We start from the raw sequence: 26,990 nt of genomic DNA, 5'->3' as shown, positions 1-26,990 counted from the left end.
GAATGTGCAAATGGCTCCTTTAAAACGTATTTCCTGAATATAGTTACGTTTCGTTTCGCTTTTCATTTAGACTTCTGATCAGTGGCGTGTATTCATTGATGCAAAGGGAAGGCTTCCCCCCCAAAAAAATGGACCAATACTAAAATAAAATAATGTATATTTCGTCTGTCTGTGTTTCATAATTTGCCTTCATTTCGCAAGAGGCTGAATGTGTCTCACACGAGAAAGCATCCGGCGAGCAAAACAGCGCCCCTCTGTCTCTCTACGTGTAAGCCATCTATCTGATGCTGTCTGGTCCAAACGAGTATGACATTGCTGCCGCCCAAAGCATTGAAGCCCACGGAAGCCAGGAAGCATCCGGTCTCCCTTGACTAAGAAAGTATACAAAAATGAGCCAATCAGCGTTGAGATAAACTGAGCGAGCACAAATGTGAATGGTCCTGGCGTTGCAAAAAAAAGATGTCAAAGGAAGCCAGCTTGGATTTGGCCTCACTCCTATCATACCTCATTTATTGAAAAAATTTAATTGTTGCATCTTGTTGTATTGTTGTCCTCCGGTGGCTGGCTAGCCATCTAGCTACAATTGTCTCTTTCCTAAATTAACTATGGATGGAGATAGTGATTTGGACTTCTGGTTTTACGTAATTCCCCATACTGGCCAATGACTATAATGCGATTCTGATCCAACCATTAATTCATACATTGTTGTGCCCCTGGCCTGAGAAGATGGAAGTGCAATATGTAGCTAGATGTAGAAGGCTAATGTTAACTAGCTAAAGTTGCCCATTCATGGAAGTTAGGTTAGAGAGCAAGCATTTTAGCCAGGTAGGCTAGGACAACAAAACATATAAGTATTTTACAGTATGACAGAGTGATAGACCGTTTCATCAACATCAAAGAGAGGAGGATGGCATTGGCGTTTCTCTACAAGTAGGGTGAGTCAACGTTTCCTACTTGCACAAATGCGCACACGCACACAGAAATCAGAATCATGGACAGCCACATCATATTTAGCTTACGTTGATTGGACTAAAATGGGTGTATCTTTTAATTGTCACTGTATTTGTTAAGAGAATTATGTTTTCAATGTTCATAAACTGAACTTCAATTAAACTACTCGGTCTGTTACCAAGAATTTGTAAGGTTCTTGTTGAAATGAAACAGACAGAGGCCAGTCTACAATAGTCAGCAACGTTTATTTCCGAGAACTCTGCCCATCGTTACATGTACATTGGTTTATATACCTCTCATTTCGTCATAAATGTCCCTCCTCCTCTCAGACAATGACAATATAGTTTACAAGTCATACATTGCTTATCACATCCTACAACATGTTACACAATCTACTGCAAGTCCAAGGTTTCTCCCCTCCCTAGGTGGGGAGACTTCCTTCCCTGTTATCAGTTTCACAGTGGTCACAAGTTGTCTGCCACAGTTCCTTGCCTGCTAACAGTCCCTATTTCTTATGGACAAACATTATTTATCATTATACAGAGACAGGGTAGAATTCTGTTAGTTATAGTTCTACATTAAATGTATACATCATTTAGTAAAATTCATAACAGTATTAGACTAAGCAGAGGTGATTTGATGATGTTGAAACGTTTAAACGTGAAATGGTGCTGGAATAGTGGAGGCACCTCCTGTTTTCTTTACGACTTGCGGTAACTCTCTGTGGTTCTAAATCAATAGTTGTTTAGTGGTCTGAAAATGTCAGAAACATTAACTTGCTTGACCATGATGTAGGTCATGTAACTGTCTGTTACTGTACAGTACATGCAATATGCTTTGTGGACTTCACTGGACAGAGGTTGGCTTCACCAGTGATTTTACCCACTCACCGCTACTGCTTCTGATCTTGATAATAGCTACACACATAAAGAGAAGGTTCAAGTTCTATAATTACATTCAAATGTTGAGGCAAAGGAAAGGTTTTCTATTGTCAACAGTTGTGGAAACTGTACGAAGAAGTCTGATAGCCATATTACGTAACTGAAAGCTGATCAGCTGAGAATCCCCTTTGTACTCCTTTGCACTTTTATAGCTAAAGTATACTTATGGCTAAAATATCACGTTATTTCGTTTCCAATACAATATAAATATTGTCCTTAGTGTGCTGTCAAAGTGAAAGTGTGCTGTCAAAGTGAAAGGGTGCTGTCAAAGTGAAAGGGTGCTGTCAAAGTGAAAGGGTGCTGTCAAAGTGAAAGGGTGCTGTCAAAGTGAAAGGGTGCTGTCAAAGTTAAAGGGTGCTGTCAAAGTGAAAGGGTGCTGTCAAAGTGAAAGGGTGCTGTCAAAGTGAACGTTTCCATTTTGCATAATGTTGTTTTTCACTTTGTGTTATTCTTCTGTATCATGATTTTCTTTTGCTTGTAATTTCATAAAATAGGTCAAACCATGTCTTCTCATGAGGTGACGTTCACAAGCAATTTAAGATTAAAAGGAGGGTAAGAATAAAGGTTATTCATAATAAAGTTAGGCATAGCCTATGTTTGTGTGGTTCTCATTTCTGATTTCCTGATAGTGTCTAAATAGGCAGGTCAATAAAGGGCCAAAGAGCAATGATAGTGACACATAATATGACATACTGTAATATGTGAAAATCAGCACATGCAATATCTGGTCTCTGACCAAGTTTAAATTAGCATTGTTCTATGCATTGATGAAAAGGTTATTTTTCTACTGCAGTGGAGGAGCTAGCCCAGTTGTTGAGTGAGGCCATCAGCTGTGGTGACAAAGAGGAAGCCAAGAGGTGTTTGGAGCAGCTGGCAGAGTTGTGTGTACCAATGTCTGTCAGGATCTCCCACAAGGCTTACTCCCAGGACTATATTCGGTATGTGGAATCATTTAGTAGTGTTCTGTTGGTCATACTTAACATTACATAGGACTGGCCTATACTGTATATGAGAGCAAACACAAGTGGAATAATCGACATGTAACCACGAGGTACAAGGGATTGTGGATTACTTACTTTACACTTTAGCTCCCACCTTTCTCTTGAAAAACTGAATGAATAGTAAAACCTTTGTAAATGTGTTTAAGTGCAGAGTAATTCAGTTATCTTTTCTGGTTGCTTTGCTGCAGTTTGAAGTTGGGAGTCGGGGATGCACATTCAGATAACTATGTTCCTGTTGCCTTGTTGGTAACACTCGACATGACCATTTCAGATCTGAAAGAGAAGGTAAAACAAATTATTGATGCAACTCCATTTTCACCAACAGCAATTAAACAATATCATATTTATTTTTTAAATATGTCATATATTTTTTCTCTGATATTTATTCAGTGTCTTTAATACACACATTTGTATGAAAGCAAGTAGAGACAGAGCTCCCATGTATTCTTGAATCTCTCCACAGATCAATACTAACCATGAATTGAATCCATCTCTGCAGAGCTGGGTGATCGGGAAGCGTCTGGCTGAGGACTAACACTCAGCCATTGGTTGAGGAATAATGAAAACCAGGCCTACTTGTACATCAAGTCTGCCCATTCTGTCAACCTCAGCTGGGATCAACTGAACCAGGAGGAGCACCATCGGCTAGACCGTAAGGACACTCCACCCTACAGCACCATTTGGTCTTCCAAAAATAACCTATTATACTGAGCAAGGCCCACAGGTTGTCAGTATATCAGCTTGTGACACACACATGCACACTTAAAGGATAGGTAGCCTAAATGTAACCACATGTATTATATGGATTTGCATTAGTATATGCATCAAAAGTCCAAATGAAAGGTTACACCTTCCTTTAACATCTTTTGAATTATTAAATAAAACTGATCACAATTCCGAAGAATTAAGTTAATTTTTTTTGCGGGATGTGACATAATATGGAAGACCCGGCAAGCCAGCATATTCTCTCCGTGTAAACTCCAACAGAAATACCTTCAAATGTATAACTTCAAATAAAACTAAAACAAATAGTTTCCACCAAGGTTATTGTAGTTTTATTATAGTTTTTATATTTATATTTTAAATTCAGTTTAGTTTCAGTTAGATTTCAGACTTGGTTGACTAGTTTTTATTGATTTTGAGTTCATACAATTATTTATATTTTGTGATTATATTATCAAGTTTCAGTTTTAGTGTAGCCTTATGCATGGGAGGCTAGGAGCCATTTATGTGCTGTAGGCCTATAGTTATGTCAAGCCTACTCCCGCTCTCTCACACCAGGTCTACTAACCACCTGTCCAGGCAACCCACATTATGCACAGCTAGCAGCCATTATTGCGCACACCTTCTACCCTTTGTTACGCACACCTGGACTTCATTATCACCCTGATTACGCTCCCTTTATTTAGCCTTCAGTAGCCCCAATCTTCAGGCAGTATTGGTTTTGTTTTCGTTCTGTACATTACTCCTGTTTTGATTATCTTCATGTTTCTTAGTATTAAACTCACCTTCTGCACCTGCTTCCTGACTCCCTGCGTATACGTTACAAGTTGTGTTTTTTGGGGAAATCGTTTTTTCAGTCACCCCCAAAGCCAATTCGTTCCAGTCATTGGCAGCAGAGAACTGGAAGGAAAGGGGGCCAAAGGAGGAATTGGCTTTGGGGGTGACCAGTGAAATATACCTGCTGGAGCGCGTGCTATGGGTGGGTGCTGCTTTGGTGACCAGTGAGCTGAGATAAGGTGGGGATAAGGTGGGTAATTTTGGATTGGAGATGCTTAATATGAGTCTGGAATGGGAGTTTACAGTCTAACCAGACACCTAGGTATTTGTAGTTGTCCACATATTCTAAGTCAGAACCGTCCAGAGTAGTGATGCTAGGCGGGCGGGAAGGTGCGGGCAGCGATCAGTTGAAGAGCATGCATTTAGTTTTACTTGCATTTAAGAGCAGTTTTAGGCCACGGAAGGAGAGTTGTATGGCATTGAAGCTCATCTGGAGGTTAGTTAACACAGTGTCCAAAGAAGGGCCAGAAGTATACAGAATGATGTCATCTGCGAAGAGGTGGATCAGAGAATCACCAGCCGCAAGAGCGACATCATTGATGTATACAGAGAAAAGAGTCGGCCCAAGAATTGAACCCTGTGGAACCCCCATAGAGACTGCCAGAGGTCCGGACAACAGGCCCTCCGATTTGACACACTGAACTATGTCTGAGAAGTAGTTGGTGAACCAGGCGAGGCAGACATTTGAGAAACCAAGGCAGTTGAGTCTGCTGATAAGAATGCTGTGATTGACAGAGTCGAAAGCCTTGGCCAGGTCGATCAATGCGGCTGCACAGTATTGTCTTTTGTCGATGGCGATTATGATATCGTTTAGGATCTTGAGCGTGGCTGAGGTGCACCCATGACCAGCTCGGAAACCAGATTGCATAGTGGAGTATAGGTACAGTGGGATTCGAAATGGTCGGTGATCTGTTGTGCCTTGCCTATGCTGTGCCTTATTGGAGGAGGGGTGATAGAAGCAGTCAGTCCTTTCTTGCTCCATCCGTAAACACACAGGGTTGTTTTTCATGCCTCTTTCAGAATCTCCTTGACTTTAAGGGTTGCTGTATCCATTTGCAAAGCAATCAACCCGTGCCAGGACTTTTACATTTGGGATCAAGTGTTTGGTTGAATTTTCTGAATGCTGTCTCACCGCACAGTCTTGCCAGACTGGATGAATAAACTAACTATTGCTTTTATTTTTGTAAAATCATTTGAATGAGGTTGCCATGTTTCTGCTCTTTTCATGCAAACTATTCAAGTTGGTTGTCCTGATGTGCAGCTACGAATAGCTGTTGACTGTCTCACCTTGTCTTTATTCTGAAACTGTTTGAATGATTCTTTGTGGGCGCTGTATAGATGAACTTTGAGGTAGGTTGGGTTTCCCTTTTATCTCTGTTCCACACACGCTACCATCTTCTGACACTACAATACATTTTATTTTGTCCTTTCCAGCAATGTACTCAAAACAATCCCATACAGGGCTTTACCTTTTGCTGCCGCTGTTGTTCACGCCTATGGTTAACTCTCTGCGCATGCCCACAGATTTCTTCCCTTAGCTACTGATAGCTGGTGAACAAGTTTTTATGACTCCAACCTAAGTGTATGTAAACTTCCGACTTGTATATTGCAAAGTTTGGTAACAGAATGACTGCACAAACAGCACAAACCGTCATTCTGTTATGCTGTTATCAAACTTTATATCTGCACTGTTCTTAAATATGTTCATGTAAACCTTTCAGTGGAAATTGTTATAAGTAGTCCTTGTGCATAGAGTTGTATGGTTTATTTAACTTTGCAATCATTAGTTTTTGTTTGGCATACATTTTAAAGGTAAAAATCGCATCACTCTGTTACTGTGGAATTGCCCTAAACAAAATATATTTCTCTGAGCAATTGTATTAGTTTAAAATAATATAATTTCCCCAAAATTTCCCCACTGTATATACAATAACCATTTGTTTCTACATTAATGTTTGTGCGTGCGTGTGTGGTTGCTTGCATGCGTGTGTGTGTGTGTGTGGACAACCAGGTGGGCTGGTCATGCCCTGTGTACACCTATGCTAACAAGCCAATGCGGCCTGGGCGTGTGGGTCTGAGAGACCAGCAGGTTATAAAGTACCCAAGGTTTACCAGCCTGATAAGCAGGAGGTCCAGAGACTCCAGCTAGAGAAGATGGCCCCTTTACAGTACCAGCAGGTGAATGCTTTTTACTGTAAAAAGCTGGATGCAAGATATAAGATCATGTCATCATTAAATATAGCTAAATAGAGACTTGTGTGGGTTTTTCTTATTCCACCACTATACTGAGCAAAAATATGCAACATGCAACAATTTCAAAGATTTTACTAAGTTATAGTTAATGTAAGGACATCAGTCAATTGAAATAAATAAATTATGCCGGATCCATGAATTTCACATGACTGGGCAGGGGTACAGCCATGGGTGGGCTTGGGAGGGCATAGCGACTGGAACGAGCTGCAAAAACCACTCAAACTGGACCATTTTATCTTCATCTATTCATTCAAAGACTCAGTCTTGAGCTTACTGACAGTTGTAGCTGCTTCGCGTGATGTATTGTTGTCTTTACCTTCTTGCCCTTTGTGCTGCTGTCTGTAATGTTTGTAACATGTTTTGTGCTGCAACCATGTTGTGCTGCTGCCATGTTGTGTTGCAACCATGTTGTTGTCGTGTTGCAACCATGTTGTTGTCGTGTTGCAACCATGTTGTTGTCGTGTTGCAACCATGTTGATGTCATGTTGTGTTTTGATGTGTTGCTGTCATGCTATGTTGTTGTCTTACTATAGAAATCTCTATGTAGTGGTGTGGTGTCTCTCTTGTCGTGATGTGTGTTTGTCCTATATTTGTATTTTATTTTTTATATTTAATCCCAGCCCATGTCCCCGCAGGAGGCCTTTTGGTAGGTCGTCATTGTAAATAAGAATTTGTTCTTAACTCACTTGCCTTGTTAACTAAAGGTTAAATACAAACAAACAAACAAAAACACCCACCCACTGGTGAGCCAGGCTCAGCCAATCAGAATGAGTTTAACCCCCACAAAAGGGCTTTATTACAGACATAAACACTCCTCAGCACCCCCACCCACCCTCAGACAATCACACAGGTGAAGAAGCCGGATGTGGAGGTCCTGGGCTGGTGTGGTTACATGCGGTCTGCGATTGTGAGGCCGGTTGGATGTACTGCTAAATTCTCTAAAATTACGTTGGAGGCAGCTTATGGTAGAGAAATTAACAATAAATTATCTGGCAACAGTTCTGGTGGACATTCCTTCAGTCAGCATGCCAATTGCACGCTCCCTCAAATCTTCAGACATCTGTGGCTTTGTGTTGTGTGACAAAACTGCACATTTTAAAGTGGCCTTTTATTGTCCCCCAGCACAAGGTGCACCTACATAATGATCATGCTGTTTAATCAGCTTCTTGATATGCCATACCTGTCAGGTGGATGGATTATCTTGGCAAAGAAGAAAGGCTCATTAACAGGGATTTAAACACAATTGCTGTTGTGGAAAAACTACCCATACTTGAGTAAAAGTAAAGATACTTTAATAGAAAATAACTCAAGTAAAAGTGAGTCACCCAGTAAAATACTATTTGAGTAAATGTCTAAAAGTATTTGGTTTACAATGTACTTAAGTCTCAAAAGTAAATGTAATCGTTAAAATATACTTAAGTAAGTGAGATGATAAAGGCATTGGAGGAAGAGCGGGAGAAGAATGTCTTGAGTGGTGGAAACGGACGCCGCGTCCTTGTCTCTAACACGGAGGAGCTGGACTGTCCTATCTGCTACTGCTCCCTTCTGCCAGTGGAGGGAGCCACACTGCGGTAGTGCCTGCATGTTTTCTGCAGGTATGACTCATCTTGACTACTGGGTTCCATTGTCTCGTGCACAAAGAAATAAAGCTACAACTATTGAGACAAAGCCCTGGCTGGTATTCTCTTGAGTAGATCACTGTCGCTCCACTGCTATTAATAATATAGACATGAAATACAAATTTATGTTTAATCTAAAATAAATGGAAATCTAATAGGATTGTTGTCTTACTCACCTTGTATCAATATTAAATATGTTTCTGTGAATGTTTCATCTGTAATAAATAAAAAAATAACAAAACTGCCATCTAAATAATAAAGTAATTAGAGATGTGTACAGGTTAAATACCTTCTTATTTGGGTGTGTTTTCTAAGCTGGTAGTGTCTTAAAGGAACCATAGCGAACAACATGTATGCAGAGGTGACCTGCCCTTATGAGGACGAAAACTACAGCTGTGATAGCAAGCTGCATGACCGGGAGATCAAATCTGTGAGTCCTGCTGGTGCTCTCACTCTTAGCCTGGCAGCCAGTCTGTTTATGCTTTGTTGGCTAAGGAAAAAAACAACCTGTAACCAGGCTATCTCAAGATGGTTATCTGTATCAAGTGATGACATTCCCTTGTATAATTTAGGAAGGGTGCTTTAAAAGACCCAAAGATGTTTTTGTGAAAGATACACATCACCATAACACATATTTAGTCAATTCTGTTGTACTTTACACAGTGACCTGTTCTTTGTCTCTTTAGCTTCTCTCTCGGGAGGAGAATCGGAAGGTTCTAGGGCTGAGGCTCAGTATCACTGAGACGTGGAGTGAGAACAGCTACCAGTGCAAAACTCCTGACTGCGCTGGCTGGGGCATCTTTGAGGACGAAGTCAACGAGTTTATGTGTGAGCTCTGCAGAGAACAACTGTCTCCTCTGCAAGGTATGTCAACTTTCTCTCTTACTCCTCCTCCCTGGTCCCCCCTTGAATGCTAAAATAAATTATGAAGATAAAGATGGGTGCCTGGACAACAACCTTTTTGTCTACCTCCTTTTAAGGCCATCCACAAAGACAGGAACTGCAAGGAGTTTCAAGACGAACTCCGGATCAGAGCTGAGAAAGACATGGCTGCAAAACAGACCACACAGATGCTGGAGGTAATGTGGTAATAGACAGATAGTTATTTCCCTCTAAGTGGTAGAGCCCTGTTTCTGCTCACCATTTCAATCAATCAGCTGATGTCACAAAGTGCTGTACAGAAACCCAGCCTAAAACCCCAAACAGCAAGCAATGCAGGTGTAGAAGCACGGTGGCTAGGAAAAACTCCCTAGAAAGGCCGGAACCTAGGAAGAAGCCTAGAGAGGAACCAGGCTATGAGGGGTGGCCAGTCCTCTTCTGGCTGTGCCGGGTGGAGATTATAACAGAACATGGCCAAGATGTTCAAATGTTCATAGATGACCAGCAGAGTCAAATAATAATAATCACAGTGGTTGTAGAGGGTGCAACAGGTCAGCACCTCAGGAGTAAATGTCAGTTGGCTTTACATAGCCAATCATTCAAAGTATTTTTTAAATCTCTACCTATCCGGCTTTCTCTTAGAGAGTTGAAAACAGCACGTCTGGGACAAGGTAGCACGTCCGGTGAACAGGTCAGGGTTCCATAGCCACAGACAGAATAGTTGAAACTGGAGCAGCAGCACGACCAGGTGGACTGGGGACAGCAAGGAGTCATCAGGCCAGGAGTCCTGAGGCATGGTCCTAGGGATCAGGTAGAGGTAGAGGTAGAGGTAGAGAGAGAGAGAGAGAGAGAGAGAGGGGGAGAAAGAGAGAGAATACTTAAATTCACACAGGACACCGGATAAGACAGGAGAAATACTCTAGATATAACAGACTGACCCTAGCCCCCCGACACATAAACTATTGCAGCATAAATACTGGAGGCTGAGACAGGAGTGGTCGGGAGACAGTGTGGCCCCATCCGACGATACCCCCGGACAGGGCCAAACAGGCAGGATATAACCCCACCCACTTTGCCAAAGCACCACTAGAGGGATATCTTCAACCACCAACTTACTATCCTGAGACAAGGCCGAGTATAGCCCACGAAGATGTCGCCCACGGCACAAACCCAAAGGGGAGCACTAACCCGGACAGGAAGATCATGTCAGTGATAAAAGAGCACCAGTATGCCAGTGACTCAGCCCCTGTAATAAGGTTTGAGGCAGAGAATCCCAGTGGATTTCCACCAAACCTGTTTTTGATTGAACATGAGATACTATCGGCCTATTACACTACTGAACTGCAATATGAAGCCTATAGCAAGTTTTGATGAAACATACTATCCGCCTATCACACTACTGAACTGTGATATGGAGTATATGGGTTTTGATTACACATACTATCAGCCTATTACACTACTGAACTATTATGAGAAGTCTAAAGGTGAACCTGACTTTGATTAAACCTACAATTGACTTATTACACTATTGAACTGTGATATGATATCTATGGGTAAACCTAACCGTGAGCTTCTGTTGTCTTCTTCGATAGTCCTTACTGCAGAATGGGATGGCTGTGACTGGATCTTCTGACTGATGTGTAAGACTGAGATCTGCTGGGTCACCAGGCCGGCTCGCTGGGGACCAAACGTAAGACAGTTTCTCTTACAGTTACTGTTAATCCGACAGTTACAGTTACTCTGACGTTTACAGCTACTCTGAAGATAAAACAATTACTCTTCAGTTACAGTTATTCTGACATTTACAGCTACTCCAAACATAAGACAATAACTCTTCAGTTACAGTTATTCTGAAATGTACAGCTACTCCGAACATAAGACAATTACTCTTCAGTTACAGTTATTCTGACATTTACAGCTACTCCGAACATAAGACAATTACTCTTCAGTTACAGTTATTCTGACATTTACAGCTACTCCGAACATAAGACAATTACTCTTCAGTTACAGTTATTCTGACATTTACAGCTACTCCAAACATAAGACAATAACTCTTCAGTTACAGTTATTCTGAAATGTACAGCTACTCCGAACATAAGACAATTACTCTTCAGTTACAGTTATTCTTATAAATACACTTACTCCAAACTGTACTCTTACAGTTACAGCTACTCTGCCTCCCCACTCTAATACCTCACCATGCTAGACTATTCTTCTTAGACCTACCCTATGGCTCCATTTCAAACATATCACTATGGTCACCAAATTTGAACTAAGATAAACTTACAATGCCCAGTTTGACTGCTATACTCTTTATTAAGGCATTCCGATATCTTAGATCAGATAGAATCCATCTGATTTCTCATTTTACATCTAAGTAGGTAAACACTTCCCAGTGATAACCTAAAATACACTACATTACCAGAAGTATGTGGACACCTGCTCGTCAAACATCTCATTCCAAAATCATGGGCATTAATATGGAGTTGGTCCCCCCTTTGCTGCTCTAACAGCCTCAACTCTTCTGGGAAGTCTTTCCGCTAGATTGCTGCGGAGACAAGATCATTAGTGAGGTCGAGCACTGGTGTTGGGCAATTTGGCCTGGCTCGCAGTCGGCTTTCCAATTCATCCCAAAGATGTTCAATGGAGTTGAGGTCAGGGCTCTGTGCAGGCCAGTCAAGTTCTTTCACATCGAACTCGACAAACCATTTCTGTATGGACCATGCTTTGTGCACGGGGGCATTGTCATGCTGAAACAGGAAATGTCCTTCCCCAAACTGTTCCTGCAAAGTTGGAAGCTTAGAATCGTCTAGAATGTAATGTATGCTGTAGGGCTAAGATAAGATAAGATTTCCAATAACTGTAACTAAGGGGGCTAGCCTGAACCATGAAAAACAGCCCCAGACCATTATTCCTCCTCCACCGAACTTTACAGTTGGCACTATGCACTCAGGCAGGTTGCGTTCTCCTGGCATCCACCAAACCCAGATTTGTCCGTTGCACTGCCAGATGGGGAAGCGTGATTCATCACTCCAGAGAACACGTCTCCACTGCTCCATAGTTCAATGGCAGCGAGCTTTACACCACTCAAGCTGAGGCTTGGCATTGCGAATGATGATCTTAGGCTTGTGTGCTGCTGCTACATGGAAACCCATTTCATGAAGATCACGACAAACAGTTATTGTGCTGACGTGCTTCCAGAGGCAGTTCGGAACTCGGTAGTGAGTGTTGCAACCGATCTTTACGAGCTACAACTCAGGGACAACTCAGGAAGCTGTGGATGTTGAGTCAATGGGGTGCGTTGCCAACCTAAATGCCAGAACTGCCACTGAGGGGCCCCACTCCATCTCAACGTAGTGCTGGGTGGGTAGTCCATATGGGGACACAGCATAAAGAATCATAGAGGACCCGAGTGCCCAAAAGCCTGTTTTAGCATGAGCTGCGCCATTGAGGACTTTCATCATTTTGAAGTAGTCAACTGGGTGGGACTTCTTATGGGTTAAGGAAGGATTACGTAATTCCATCCAGGTCATCAGGAGGAACCAGCCAATGAATTATGCTTGTGAGCAAACATTCCATAACTGCAGGTGGCAGTAAATCGCCAACCTTGGCTTTATACCTGTTCAGACAACACACTCCAGGTGGCAGTGTGGACCCTTTCAGTTTGTTTACCAACTCATAGAAGTAGTAGAATAAGAAAATGGACCACTTCAAAATGGAGTTGGCCTCATTGGCACTGCTCGTGTGCGCACAGTCACCATAATGGGACAGATACAAAGAAGAGTCCTCTATCATTCTCTATGGTACAAACCGGGCAAGGATGACTCATTTTCCATCCTCAACAATCCTCAATTACAGGGCCGGACTGACACATCTGGGACCCCGGGTCACCAACATCCAGGGCAGGAAAACAGCACATTTCCTACAATTCTACACATTTTGCCATGTTTTAGTCATTTACAACATTAACCATGTCTACACGATATTTCTGATCAATTTTATGTTATTTTAATGGACAAAAAATGTGCTTTTCTTTCAAAAACAGGGACCTTTCTATGTGACCCCAAACTTTTGAACGGTAGTGTAGCTTCAGCCGGCTGGTGTGTGACCATGGCAAAGTTGGTTTGCCATTAGATAGCCTATCTCTGGTGCTAGTTAGGGACCGTCAATAAATTACACAATATAAATGGAACTATATTTTCATGTTGCACATCTTTTAGTTGTCTCATTAAATGCTTAAAATATTTTATATGAATTTATACAATTTACAGTGCCTTGAGAAAGTATTCATACCCCTTGACTTATTTCACATTTGTTGTGTTACAGCTTGAATTCAAAATGGATTAAATATGATTTTTTTCTCATCCATCTACAGACAATACCCCATAATGACAGTGAAAACATATATTTGTTTAAATGTTTGCAAATGTATTGAAAATTAAATACAGAAATATCTCATTTACATAAGTATTCACCCCTGAGTCAATAAATGTTAGAATCACCTTTGGCAGCAATTACAGCTGTGAGTTTTTCTGGGTAAGTCTCTAAGAGCTTTGCACAGTTGAATTGTACAATAATTGCACATTATTATTAAAACAATTATTCAAGTCTAGTTGGTTGTTGATCATTGCTAGACAGCCATTTTTAAGTCTTGCCAAAGATTTTCAAGACGATTTAAGTCAAAACTCTAACTAGGCCACTCATGTCGTCTTGGTAAGCAACTCCAGTGTATGCCTTATGCCAGCCTTGTGTTTTAGGTTATTGTCCTGCTGAAAGGTGAATTTGTCTCCCAGTGTTTGTTGGAATACCAGGTTTTCCTAAAGGATTTTGCCTTTGCTTAGCTCTATTAGTTTATTTTTATCCTAAAAAACAAGCATACCCATAACATAATGCAGCCACCACCATGCTCGAAAATATGAAATGTGGTCCTCAGTGATGTGTTGTGTTGGATTTGCCCCAAATATAATGCTTTGTATTCAGGACAAAAAGTTAATTTCTTTGCCACGTTTTGCAGTTTCACTTTGGTGCTTTATTGCAAACAGGCATGTTTTGGAATATTTGTATTCTGTACAGGTTTCCTTCTTCTCACTCTGTCATTTAGGTTAGTATTGTGGGGTAACTACAATGTTGTTGATCCATCCTCAGTTTTCTCCTATCACAACCATTAAACTCTAACGTTTTAAAGTCACCATTGGCCTCATTGTGAAATCCCTGAGCGGTTTCCTTCCTCTCCGGCAAATGAGTTAGGAAGGACGCCTGTATCTTTACAGTGACTGGGTGTATTGATACACCATCCAAAGTGTAATTAATAACTTCACCTTGCTGAAAGGGATATTCAATGTCTGCTTTTAATTTTTTTACCCATCTAACTACAGGTGCGCTTCTTTGCGAGGCATTGGAAAAACCTCCCTGGTCTTTGTGGTTAAATATATGTTTGAAATTCACTGCTCGACTGAGGGACCATACAGATAATTGTATGTGTGGGGTATAGAGATGAAATTAATGTCCATGCAACTTATTATGTGACTTGTTAAGCAAATTTTGACTCCTGAATTTATTTAGGCTTGCCATAACAAAGTTATTATTTTATATATTTTTTTGAATACTTATTGACTCAATACATTTCAGCTTGTCATTTTTAATGAATTTGTAAACATTTCCAAGAACATAATTCCACTTTGACATTATTGGGTATTATGTGTAGGCCATTGACACAAAATCTAAATGTAATCCATTTAAATTCAGGTAATCCAGTAATCCATCTAAATGTAATCCATTTAAATTCCCCCCAGGCTGTGGGGGTGTGAACACTTTCTGAAGGACCTTTATAGTTGGTTTGAGGTTAAGTCGTTGAAATGTGGAACTATTGACATTTAAAAAATATTGTCCCATGTATATTTTGTAATTTACTGATGGTCCCTAACAAATTGACTATGGGTGTTACGATCGGGTCCGTGCAACTGCTCCCCAAATTGATGATTACCTGGGTGCTGCCAGCTGTTGGCAGCATTGAAATAAACCCAACCTAAGGAAAACTGTTAGCGTACCCTTCATTCCGTGACACCAATTTTTACCAACATCTTACATATTTCAGTTTTGGACAAGACTGACTTTATTACCAAAATTATTATATTTTACACTGTAGTCAATTTTGACACTAGAATAAATGTTTATGACTCATATCGATGCCACATAGGCAGTTTTCAAAACGAGAAGTAGCTTTTTAGGGGCTGTCGCTCTTTAAAGTTAATTTCCTGCAATTCTACACATTTTGCCATGGCTTATGACGTGTTCATATGCTATCTGGGGTTTCAGTGACCTCCAGGTGGCCCATAACCAACGAGTTCATATACTATCTGGGTGGGCCTTGAACACCTGGGGGCCCATAACCGACGTGTTCATACGCTATCTGGGGGCGCCGACCTCCAGAGGGCTCAGAGTGTTCATATGCTATCAATTATATAATGCGTAACAGTTCTATTACTTTCTTGTCTTGTCCCGATACAAATCACTCCTGTCCCTTGCTCATTTTAATTGCATGCTCAGTGCTCACGAGATGAGAGAACTTTTAGCTAGCTACTGTTTTATGCCTGCCTACTGATAAAGGTAGTGATTGAAGACTGAAGAACGCGTGTTACTGTTGGGAGGGACAGGGGCCAAAAAATTCTAAACAATATGGCCTTCTAAAACGGCTTATAACAACAACAAAAAATTGATTCCTGTACTTCATGTGGACTGTTGATCCTCTCCGGAACTTAACTCTGGAGTTTCACTCTCATTCCTACAGGAATCCTGCGGGAGTGCTGTTCCCGTGTCAACCCAGGGCATGTGCCCTGCATGCCCATTTGGCCCTGCTCAGTAAGGGTTCAATCCTAACCTGGATTTTGAAAAACTCATGCACTGATGTCAAGGGATGATTTGTGTAAAGTTGTGCACATAACTTGTTAAGATTCTGTTCAGTTCTTTGTGAAGACACTGGCTGGTCTTACTTCCAAAGGAACTTTCTATTCATTTTATGTTGGAACTTTGAACACCATTGACTGTCTGATGATTCCCGATATGAGAATAACAGAATAACATTATCCTGGTGTTTAATTGAGAGTTCAAAGGACATTGCTATATCACTAATTGTATTATTTGGGAGATTGATATGATTTTGCACTGTACATGCAAAATAATTTGTAAATTGTCATATCACCACCTTTATCTGACAGGGGACACTCCATTTGAACAAAACAGGGTTGTGATATAAATTCAAGAAGCTTGTTTTCTTTATGTTTTTGTTGAATGGCAAGTCTCCGACCCTGGAAGAATATTGAATATTGTCTTTGATGTAGAAAATAAATGTCATGTTGGCTAATTGCTTAATTTAAGTAGTAAACTGAGACGGGTCTCCATAAAGTGCTAGTCATGACCTTAATTCATCAATACTAGACAATGTAAAAGATACATATAACAGGGATAACTATACACAAAAAGTCAAGCAGATTAATTTGCCTTTTGACTGAGCATGTCAAATCAAATCAAATCAAATTTTATTTGTCACATACACATGGTTAGCAGATGTTAATGCGAGTGTAGCGAAATGCTTGTGCTTCTAGTTCCGACAATGCAGTAATAACGAACAAGTAATCTAACTAACAATTCCAAAAAACTACTGTCTTATACACAGTGTAAGGGGATAAAGAATATGTACATAAGGATATATGAATGAGTGATGGTACAGAGCAGCATAGGCAAGATACAGCAGATGATATCGAGTACAGTATATACATATGAGATGAGTATGTAAACCAAGTGGCATAGTTAAAGTGGCTAGTGATACATGTATTACATAAGGATGCAGTCGATGATATAGAGTACAGTATCTACGTATGCATATGAGATGAATAATGTAGGGTAAGTAACATTATATAAGGTAGCATTGTTTAAAGTGGCTAGTGATATATTTACATCATTTCCCATCAATTCCCATTATTAAAGTGGCTGGAGTAGAGTCAGTGTCATTGACAGTGTGTTGGCAGTAGCCACTCAATGTTAGTGGTGGCTGTTTAACAGTCTGATGGCCTTGAGATAGAAGCTGTTTTTCAGTCTCTCGGTCCCAGCTTTGATGCACCTGTACTGACCTCGCCTTCTGGATGACAGCGGGGTGAACAGGCAGTGGCTCGGGTGGTTGATGTCCTTGATGATCTTTATGGCCTTCCTGTAGCATCGGGTGGTGTAGGTGTCCTGGAGGGCAGGTAGTTTGCCCCCAGTGATGCGTTGTGCAGACCTCACTACCCTCTGGAGAGCCTTACGGTTGAGGGCGGTGCAGTTGCCATACCAGGCGGTGATACAGCCCGCCAGGATGCTCTCGATTGTGCATCTGTAGAAGTTTGTGAGTGCTTTTGGTGACAAGCCGAATTTCTTCAGCCTCCTGAGGTTGAAGAGGCGCTGCTGCGCCTTCCTCACGATGCTGTCTGTGTGAGTGGACCAATTCCGTTTGTCTGTGATGTGTATGCCGAGGAACTTAAAACTTGCTACCCTCTCCACTACTGTTCCATCGATGTGGATGGGGGTGTTCCCTCTGCTGTTTCCTGAAGTCCACAATCATCTCCTTAGTTTTGTTGACGTTGAGTGTGAGGTTATTTTCCTGACACCACACTCCAAGGGCCCTCACCTCCTCCCTGTAGGCCGTCTCGTCGTTGTTGGTAATCAAGCCTACCACTGTTGTGTCGTCCGCAAACTTGATGATTGAGTTGGAGGTGTGCGTGGCCACGCAGTCGTGGGTGAACAGGGAGTACAGGAGAGGGCTCAGAACGCACCCTTGTGGGGCCCCAGTGTTGAGGATCAGCGGGGAGGAGATGTTGTTGCCTACCCTCACCACCTGGGGGCGGCCCGTCAGGAAGTCCAGTACCCAGTTGCACAGGGCGGGGTCGACTCTAATGGAGTATTTAACATGAATTTGTTTTGTTAGATTTTATAAGTTATCAAAAGGTGGTAATGAACCATCAAATTTCTTCTTTAGTATGGTTTGACCATTCCTCCAGCCTGATCTTGGAAGTGTTTGTTTGAACACCAAGCAGAAGCCATACATTTTTGTCATTGATGACTAGAGCCAATCTGTTCAGCATAGACAATTTATTATTTTTAACACTGCAAATCGTGTGTTCATGAGGTACTTCTTAAAAAGGATAATACCATTGCAGAGCACAATGTCTACAATAAAATGTTTGACGAATATAAAGCATGATTTACTTTGGGAATTAAAAACTTTTCTTGATGAATGATCCAAAAAATAGATTTTCTACTTTTACTGCTTGGAAGATTCATTTTTAGCCCTTAGTGTAAGCAGAGACTGTATAAACCATAAATAGACTGCATTGACCCTAAAGAAATACTGTATAAGCACATAGTGAACTAAACAGATACAATTGTCCACTCAACCTAGGTAGTTTATTTGCTTTGATCTTGTAAATGTTTTAATTGTTCTCATGACAAATATAACAGAAATCAACATAAAAGGCAGAAGAAAAAAAAACATTTAGTGCAATGATACAGAATGAGGCAATTTCTGTGCAACAAAATCCACCTATTGCAAATAAGACTGATGGAGCTGTATTGTTTGATATCCAAAATAGGCACTGCTGAGTATCTGTGTCGCAATCAAGTCGACTACGCATGATTATACACATGTATTTCTGTTGAACAAATGAGCAGGTCCAATGAATCACTTCTTTTTTTTAAACTCTGTCGTCAACAAGCTCAAGTGACATTGCTAAAAATGAAATGTGCAAAAACCTTGTCCTTTCTTCAACCAAGCCATTTGGTGAGTATAATGAGTTCTGCTGAAATGTGAAGACATGTGGAACTAACTAAATAGGATTTAATAATTGTGCAATAAAAGCATGGGATCCAGTCAGGGCTTATGGGATATCTGGCAGTGCCATCAGTGCTTTGTCCGAGATCACAAAGCTAACCTATTACTCATTTATTTTAGGCATAACTTATGCAAATTGTCATCCATGATAAAATATGGGTGGTGTGTTTGTGCAAAAATTGTATTTCCTATAACTTAATGCTTTAGAAAATGATACAATTAAGTATTAAACATACAAAGATGGGAGTTGTGTATTTGGTCTTGGTACAGTAATGAAAAGAAGGACATGTTTTTAGGGCAGGCAATTTGACTTGATCTGCCGGGGGGGGGCTTGCGAGAACTCTGTCCTTGTGCCAACATGGCCCATGTGAGGCTCAGAGGGTCATTTAACTCACCCTTGAACCGAATAGCATGCACACACAGCATCTGAAATGGCACCCTATACAGGGACAAGTGTGCCATCTCGGACACAATCACACACACTCTTCATTGGCAGCAGTTTCGACCCCAGTGACTGCTCTTCAACTAGTAACCCAAAGCCTTAATAGTTGTTGCCGCTTGCCATCACATAAATAGCTTAATACCTCTGTGCACGACATTTATCAGTATCCAGTTATTTTATTTACAAATATAAATTAAAGACAAAGTTAACCGTCAAGTCTATGTTCCATTCTCGTCCTTCATAATAGGGAACAGAACTCCATATTCTCTTTCCCTCTCGTGTACGTCTTCTGCTGTAATAGCCGCCCTGTTTAAGTCTGTACGTCAGCCCCCATTTGTTCCCTCCAAGTCCCCCCCTCTCTCAGGGGAAGAGATGCAAGTCCAGTTTGGGCACCCACTCCAGGGCTGTGTTGACCAGGGTGAGGGCAGCTGCCCCCAGAGCCACAGTGAGCCCCATGACGGCCAGTCGTACGAAGCGTCGGGCCACAGTGGGTTGTGTCATCGCCACCATGGCCCCTGCAGCTGCTCCTTCCAGCGCCTGCTTCTCCCTCAGCCGCCTTCGCAGGACTGAGTCAGGCCGCTGCTGCTCTGAGACCAGGTCAAAGTCTTTAAAGGTGGAAGCTGCTGTCCTGAGAGACCAAGGAAAACATTAACGCCAGCCAGCTATTGTTGGGACAACGCAGGGGAATTCACAGCTGTTTGGGGCAAAACTTGTTACTTCTACAACAAACTCGTTCTATAGTTCACCTATACTACTAGTGGTATAGGAGAGCAAACCTCAGAAGGACGGACATGTATTATTCCTAAATATACAGTACCTTAGCTTGGGGTATGTATAAGTTCAAATTAATGTGTTATTGTTCAAATATGCTGGGAATAAGTACATGATAGTAACAGTCATACAGGCTAATGAGAAGGAAGGAACATAATTCTCTTAGTATCAGGTTAAAGTGAAGGTTCACACCATCTCACCCTAGCGTGTTGAGGGGCTGTAACTCAACAGCAGGTAGCAGAGGGAGTGTGCGAAAGAGAGCAAAAGAGACAGGAGATAGGAGGTAGAGGATCTGTAGGGGGGTCCATGGGAGACTGTGGCAAAAAGAGACAAGCGAGAAAGTAGGTAGACAATCTTACTGTTGACTGTACTGTTGGGCAGCCTCCCTGGCCAGCTCGGAGGGGGGGAACTGGACAAAGAGGTCTCCTGCACGGCTGATGAGTGTCTCGTAGGGCAGGTCCTGGGGGATCTGGGACAGGAGGTGGTGCACCGACGCCATGTCACACTCACAGTCCAACACCTCGTCCTCTCGGTACAGCACAATCTGGAATAGACACCGACCAAACAGTGCACACACAATACAACAACTCGTTAACCACATGCGGTCTATGGCCTATGCCAAGGTTTCCCAAACTCTGTATTGGGGCCCCCTCGGTGTACGTTTTGGTTTTTATCCTACCACTACACAGCGGATTCAAATAACCAACTCATCAAGGTTTGATTATTTGAATCAGATGTTTAGTGCTAGGGCAAAAAGTTTGGGAAACCATGGTCTATGAATCTATTGAATTCAATGCAGTTTTATCAAACTCCTCAGGGGCAATTTAGAAGCTATTGTCCAAAGGGAAGAGCACAGCATAAGTGGTCAGCTAAGCTCTGCTGCAAAATAAATATGTTTTTCATAAGCAAACACTTGATTTGAAGCACATTTGAACTCTAAGAATGATCTAGCCCCTGACCAAAGGAAAAAAGGAGAGGGTTATGTTGGGCTCCACTTTAGAGGACACTCACCACAGCAGCAAAGTAGATTGGCATCAGAGGATGGCAGGCCAGGAAGAAGTCATACAACCGCACAACGTGGCGGAAATCTGATAGGACGTGGCCAAACCAGGTGATGAGCCAGCTAAGGGCAAAGATGGTGCCTACCTCTGCCCTGGAGACACATTCAGTAGAACATTAGTAAAAGTATTGTATCTTCATTAGTGGTGCTCATTAATTATTTGACGAATTACTGATTGTACTAACAGAACAAGAGAAGAGATGCTTACTGCTGCATGAAGTCATGCACCTCTGGGTTGATCCTCTCGATGATTGGCATCAGATAGTTAAGGATGTGTTTAGTGTTGTCCATGGTGGGGTCCATAAAGTCCCTGCAGTAAAGGAACAGCAGAGGACCACAACGTGGCAAATTGAACCAGGATTAGGCTGGCTACGTTCTCTTTTCAAAATGGATTCCCCTTCTACTTAACCCCCATTTTAAAGCCAAGCTCCTGTGTGAATGGAACACCAAAACAGACAAAGACCCACCTGAGGTGGTGCGTAGAGAGTTTCTCTACCAGAGCAGTGGCCAGACGTTCGTCCAGCACAAGTAGGAAGGTGACCACGATGTCGTGGTAGCCCTGGTAGTAGTGCAGCTGGGTGTTCCTTCCCAGCACCCGCAGGATGATGTCAATCAGCTCCTCCTGGAGGCCCTCACGCTGCTTGTCTGGCATGCCTACACAGGGAGAGGGGGGGGTCAAAGACACTTCTCTCTATATATCAACAATGTCGCTCTTTCTGCGGGTGATTCTTTGATCCAACTCTACACAGACGACACCATTCTGTATACACATGGTCCTTCTTTGGACACTTAACAAACCTCCAGATGAGCTTCAACGCGATACAACACTCCTTCTGTGGCCTCCAACTCTTAAAAATGCTAGTAAAACTAAATGCATGCTCTTCAACCGATCGCTGCCCGCACCCGGTTCTAACTTAGAATATGTGGACAACTATAAATACCTAGATGTCTGGCTAGATTGTAAACTCTCCTTCCAAACTCATTAAGCATCTCCAATCCAAAACTAAATCTAGAATCGGCTTCCTATTTTGCAACAAAGCCTCCTTCACTCATGCTGCCAAACATACCCTCGTAAAACTGACTATCCTACCGATCCTCTACGATGTCATTTACAAAATAGCCTCCAACACTCTACTCAGCAAATTGGATGCAGTCGATCACAGTGCCATCCGTTCTGTCACCAAAGCCCCATATACAACCCACCACTGCGACCTGTATGCTCTCGTTGGCTGGTCCTCGCTACATATTCGTCGCCAAACCCACTGGCTCCAGGTCATCTACAAGTCTTTGCTAGGTAAAGCTCCGCTCACTGGTCACCATAGCAACACCCACCCGTAGCACGCGCTCCAGCAGGTATATTTCACTGGTCATTCCCAAAGCCAAAACCTTCTATGGCCGCCTTTCCTGAAGTTGGAGACTTCTCCCTCACTAACTTTAACTTCTTGACGCTACCCACCCCGTTAGCAGGATCATTTTCTTCAGCAACTGCTAAATAGCATAATGCCACAGTCAAATAATATTACTAAAAAATATTCATATTCATGAAATCACAAGTGCAATATTGCAAAACACAACTTAGCCTTTTGTTAATCCGCCTGTCGTCTGAGGTTTTGAAATTATGCTTTACAGTGAAAGCAATCCAAGCATTTGTGTAAGTTTATCGAGAGCATAACATTATGTACACTAAGCATTAAGTAGCTAGGTCACGAAAATCAGAAAAGCAATCAAATTAATCGTTTACCTTTGATGATCTTCGGATGTTTTCACTCACGAGACTCCCAGTTACACAACAAATGTTCCTTTTGTTCCATAAAGATTATTTTTATACCCAAAATACCGACGTTTGTTTGTCGCGTTATGTTCAGAAATCCACAGGAAAGAGCGGTCACGACAACGCAGCTGTATATTGCAAATAATATCCATAATGTCCACAGAAACATGTCAAACGTTTTTTATAATCAATCCTCAGGTAGTTTTTAAAATATATATTTGATAATATATCAACCGGGTGTGTAGGTTTTTCAATAACACCGGGAGAAACAATGGCCGCTTTACTCTGTAGCGCAAAACTCACTCTGAGAGCCCTCACCTATCCACTTACGCAATGTGATCTTTCACGCTCATTTTTCAAAATAAAAGCCTGAAACTATGTCTAAAGACTGTTGACACCTTAGAGAAGCCAGAGAAAAAGGAATCTGGTTGATATCCCTTTAAATGGAGGATAGGCATGCATATGAACAGAGAGGTTTCAAAATAAGAGGCACTTCCTGATTGGATTTTCCTCAGGTTTTCACCTGCAATATCAGTTCTGTTATACTCAGACAATATTTTTACAGTTTTGGAAACTTTAGAGTGTTTTCTGTCAATTATATGCATATTCTAGTTTCTGGGGCTGAGAAATAGGCAGTTTCAAATGGGTATGTTTTTTTGTGTGCCCTTTATTGCCTTACCTCCTTACTTCATTTGCACACACTTTTTCTACTGTGTTATATTTTATCTCCCCAATTTCATGGTATCCAATTGGTAGTAGTTACAGTCTTGTCTTGTCACTGAAGCTCCCGTACGGACTCTGGAGAGGCGAAGGTCGAAAGCCATGCGTCCTCCGAAACACAACCCAATCAAGCCGCACTGCTTGACACAATGCACATCCAACCCAGAAGCCAGCTGCAACAATGTGTCGGAGGAAACACCGTACACCTGGCAACCTGGTCAGCATGCACTGCGCCCGGCCCACCACAGGAGTCGCTAGTGCGCGATGAGACAAGGATATCCCTGCCGGCCATAAAACCATCATGCCATTAATTTACAAAAATGGCAAAACTTTCCCGGGCCATGCCTGAGAAACAAGCATGGCAGAATATCAAAGCGCTCAGTAAATCAGATTCTTCTTTATCAATTTTTGGACTTTCTTAACAATAATTAGTATTATTATTATTATTATTATTAGGTGGGTGCATATTTGTCCATGTGCTTTTTGCATATCCCAACTCCCGAGACACCCTTAGAGGTGTCTCGGGCAAGTTCTGCCATTAGCAACAGCAACATTGCAGCAATTAGGGTTAAGTGCTATATTCAAGGGCACTCCGGCAGATTTGCACCTTGTCGGGTAGGGGATTCAAACTACCAACTTTTAGGTTACTGGGCCAATGCTCCAACCGCTAGGATTGCTGCTGCTTTAATAAAGAAAGTAGTGACACATAGAACACCCTCCAAAAGAAACAAATACAAAATGACAGGGTTGCGTACCTGTACATCTGCATCACAAGTCAAATTCAAGAGGGACAGCCAAAACAGACAATGACAAAACACAACCTGACATGATAGTGCTATTCTAAGAATACGGTCTGTGGTGTGCATGCATACCCCACAAGACATGCCACAGGAGGTCTCTTCACAATCCCCAAGTCCAGAACAGACTATGGGAGGCGACAGTACTACATAGAGCCATGACTACATGGAACTCTATTCCACATCAGGTAACTGATGCAAGCAGTAGAATCTGATAACAAAAATAAGATAAAAATACACCTTAAGGAACAGCAGGGACTGATAAGACACAGATACAGACACACGCATACAGGCGCTAGCAAATGCACTCTACACACACATTGTAATATTGTTGTATGGTGGTATCATACATTTTGTGTTGTAGATATGTAGTGGTGTAACAATGTTATATGATGTAGTGTTTTATCTTTTGTTTTGTGTGTAATGTGGGGAGGCAGATAAGCCTAGTAGTTAGAGCGTTGGGCCAGTAACCCGAAAAGTTGCTGGATTGAATCCCAGAGCTGACAAGGTAAAAAAAAAAAAAATGAAAAAGTAATTCTGCCCCTGAACAAGGCAGTTAACCCACTGTTGCCCGGTAAGCCGTTATTGTAAATAAGAATTTGTTCTTAACTGACTTGCCTAGTTAAATAAAGGTTCAATTAAAAATACAAGTGTGAGTGCCTTAATGTGTTTGGACCCCAGGAAGAGTATCTGCTGCCTTGGCTAATGGGGATCCCTAATAAATACAAATGTGTGTCACTCACCAGGAGGGAATCTTTTAAGGGAACGCTGGACATCCAACAGCACCTGGTTATAGTCCTTATTATTCTCCCTCTCTATTTCCTCTGGAGAAAAGACAATGAGAAAAGGGTGAATATGTGCCCCTGCACTTAATTGTGGTCTAGTATCCTTTTTAGCCTCAGTGGCATCTATGGTCTGTCAGTAGCAGCGCCCACTGCCCAGGCAGCTTACCTGGTTTCTCAGGGAGGGTGTCGGTAGGCACGTTCAGCAGCCGGGGCCACACTTTACAGCGGATTTCGTCTGTGAGCAGCCCCCCCTCACTGATGGCCATCCTCCTTAGTGCCGCCACATCCACCGGCGTCACATTCAGGGCCTGAGAGATCTCTGCCACCTTCCTCTTCCTCCGGGAGTCGCCATCTGTCCACATGACAATGGTTCAGCTGAGGTCCCTCAAACCACAGCAGCTACAGTAACACAGTGGCCATTAGCCAGAACATCCTCCTGAGATGGCTATACTCAGAAGTGGAAACCAAGTACATCACTTTAGCGACTCCCAGCTCGCTAAAGTGAGGGAGCACTCCAGTAAAATAACAACATTCTCAGAGTTGCCAGCCATCATGTAATGTAGTAGTGAGCCCACTTCATGACCTTATGCCTGGATTTGTAAAACAGTCCCCCTGCACTTTGCTTGATAGTGATGCCACACAATGGGAATAATTGTGTGTTTACAGTATGAAGAAATGTGAGTTATTTAGGTACCTAAAATGTCTTTCAAGGAAGCCAGTAAGTACTAGTAGTATTTATTCTTGTCCTTATGTTTGATGAAAGACTTAGGAGACCATGTCTCCAAATCAACGGGTAACCTTACCAGTCAATTATATGTTTTTAGCGAACGTTAATGCAATTAGCTAGTTAGCTACATTTTCCAGCTCGTGACATTCGCTAGCTAGTTAATCTAACACGAATTACGTGCAAACATGACAAATAACTAACTAGTTAGACAGACACCTTCGACTAATTCAGGTAACTAGTTAGCTAGCTAACGTTAACTAAAAACATATATATATATATATTTTTAAACGAATGTCCATTACGCCATCTAGCAATACATACCTTGTTTTCCTATCCCATTCAAAGGTGAAGACGCACCAACACTTCTAGATCTTTTCATGGTTTCCACGATAGTCCTATTGTCATCGTAGATTACTCGATCGATATAATTTTCTTCCACCACCAAATTGATTATACATTACAAATGGTTACTCCTACAAGCTAGAGAGATAGCCAGTTGCCAAGCTAGTCCAGTGAAATAGGCCATATCATTATTGCGTACACAAGGTAGCTAGCTGCTGCTGCTGCTGTTGTTTCCTTCTTCTTTGGGATTGGGTTGTCTGATCGCAGCCAACGTTTAAGGTGTTTACACCGCCACCTACTGTACTGGAGTGTGTGGAAGGTCACGGCCTTCCTACAGTACATTAAATTATCTTCATGTGTTTCTCTAAGAAAGTGAACTAGAGCCTTAGTCTCCACTTTTTTTCCCCACACTACACCACCTCAACCCTGTCCAGCCTCTCCAACCTTTTCACACAATCTCTCCTTATCTAAGTCAGTTATTAGGACCATGAGGACCGCCTCTGAGACCGCCG

The 26,990-nt window shown here is 42.0% G+C and overlaps 1 protein-coding gene and 1 pseudogene across 2 annotated transcripts; one reads left to right on the top strand and one right to left on the bottom strand.

Moving 5' to 3' along the window:
* Positions 1-2,253: 2,253 nt before the first annotated feature.
* On the top strand, positions 2,254-16,066 carry LOC112255298 (annotated as a pseudogene).
* Positions 16,067-18,620: 2,554 nt separating this feature from the next.
* On the bottom strand, positions 18,621-26,732 carry LOC112254761 (TBC1 domain family member 20). Of its 2 annotated transcripts, none has more exons than XM_042324586.1 (8): positions 26,458-26,732; positions 25,576-25,808; positions 25,368-25,448; positions 21,804-21,990; positions 21,545-21,646; positions 21,288-21,429; positions 20,636-20,820; positions 18,621-20,133 (listed from the first exon to the last, which is right to left on the bottom strand). In XM_042324586.1, exons 2-8 carry the CDS (start codon positions 25,769-25,771, stop codon positions 19,866-19,868), a joined length of 1,161 nt encoding a protein of 386 aa, XP_042180520.1. In that variant the 5' UTR covers positions 25,772-25,808; positions 26,458-26,732; the 3' UTR covers positions 18,621-19,865. The 2 variants fall into 2 exon arrangements, with proteins under 2 accessions (XP_042180520.1, XP_042180519.1); XM_042324585.1 differs by having other exon boundaries at positions 25,576-25,761.
* Between the last annotated feature and the right edge of the window lie 258 nt (positions 26,733-26,990).

This window comes from Oncorhynchus tshawytscha, linkage group LG07, assembly GCF_018296145.1.
Source record: "Oncorhynchus tshawytscha isolate Ot180627B linkage group LG07, Otsh_v2.0, whole genome shotgun sequence".
Classification (NCBI taxonomy): domain Eukaryota; kingdom Metazoa; phylum Chordata; class Actinopteri; order Salmoniformes; family Salmonidae; genus Oncorhynchus; species Oncorhynchus tshawytscha.
This window is presented reverse-complemented; position numbering and strand designations above follow the sequence as displayed.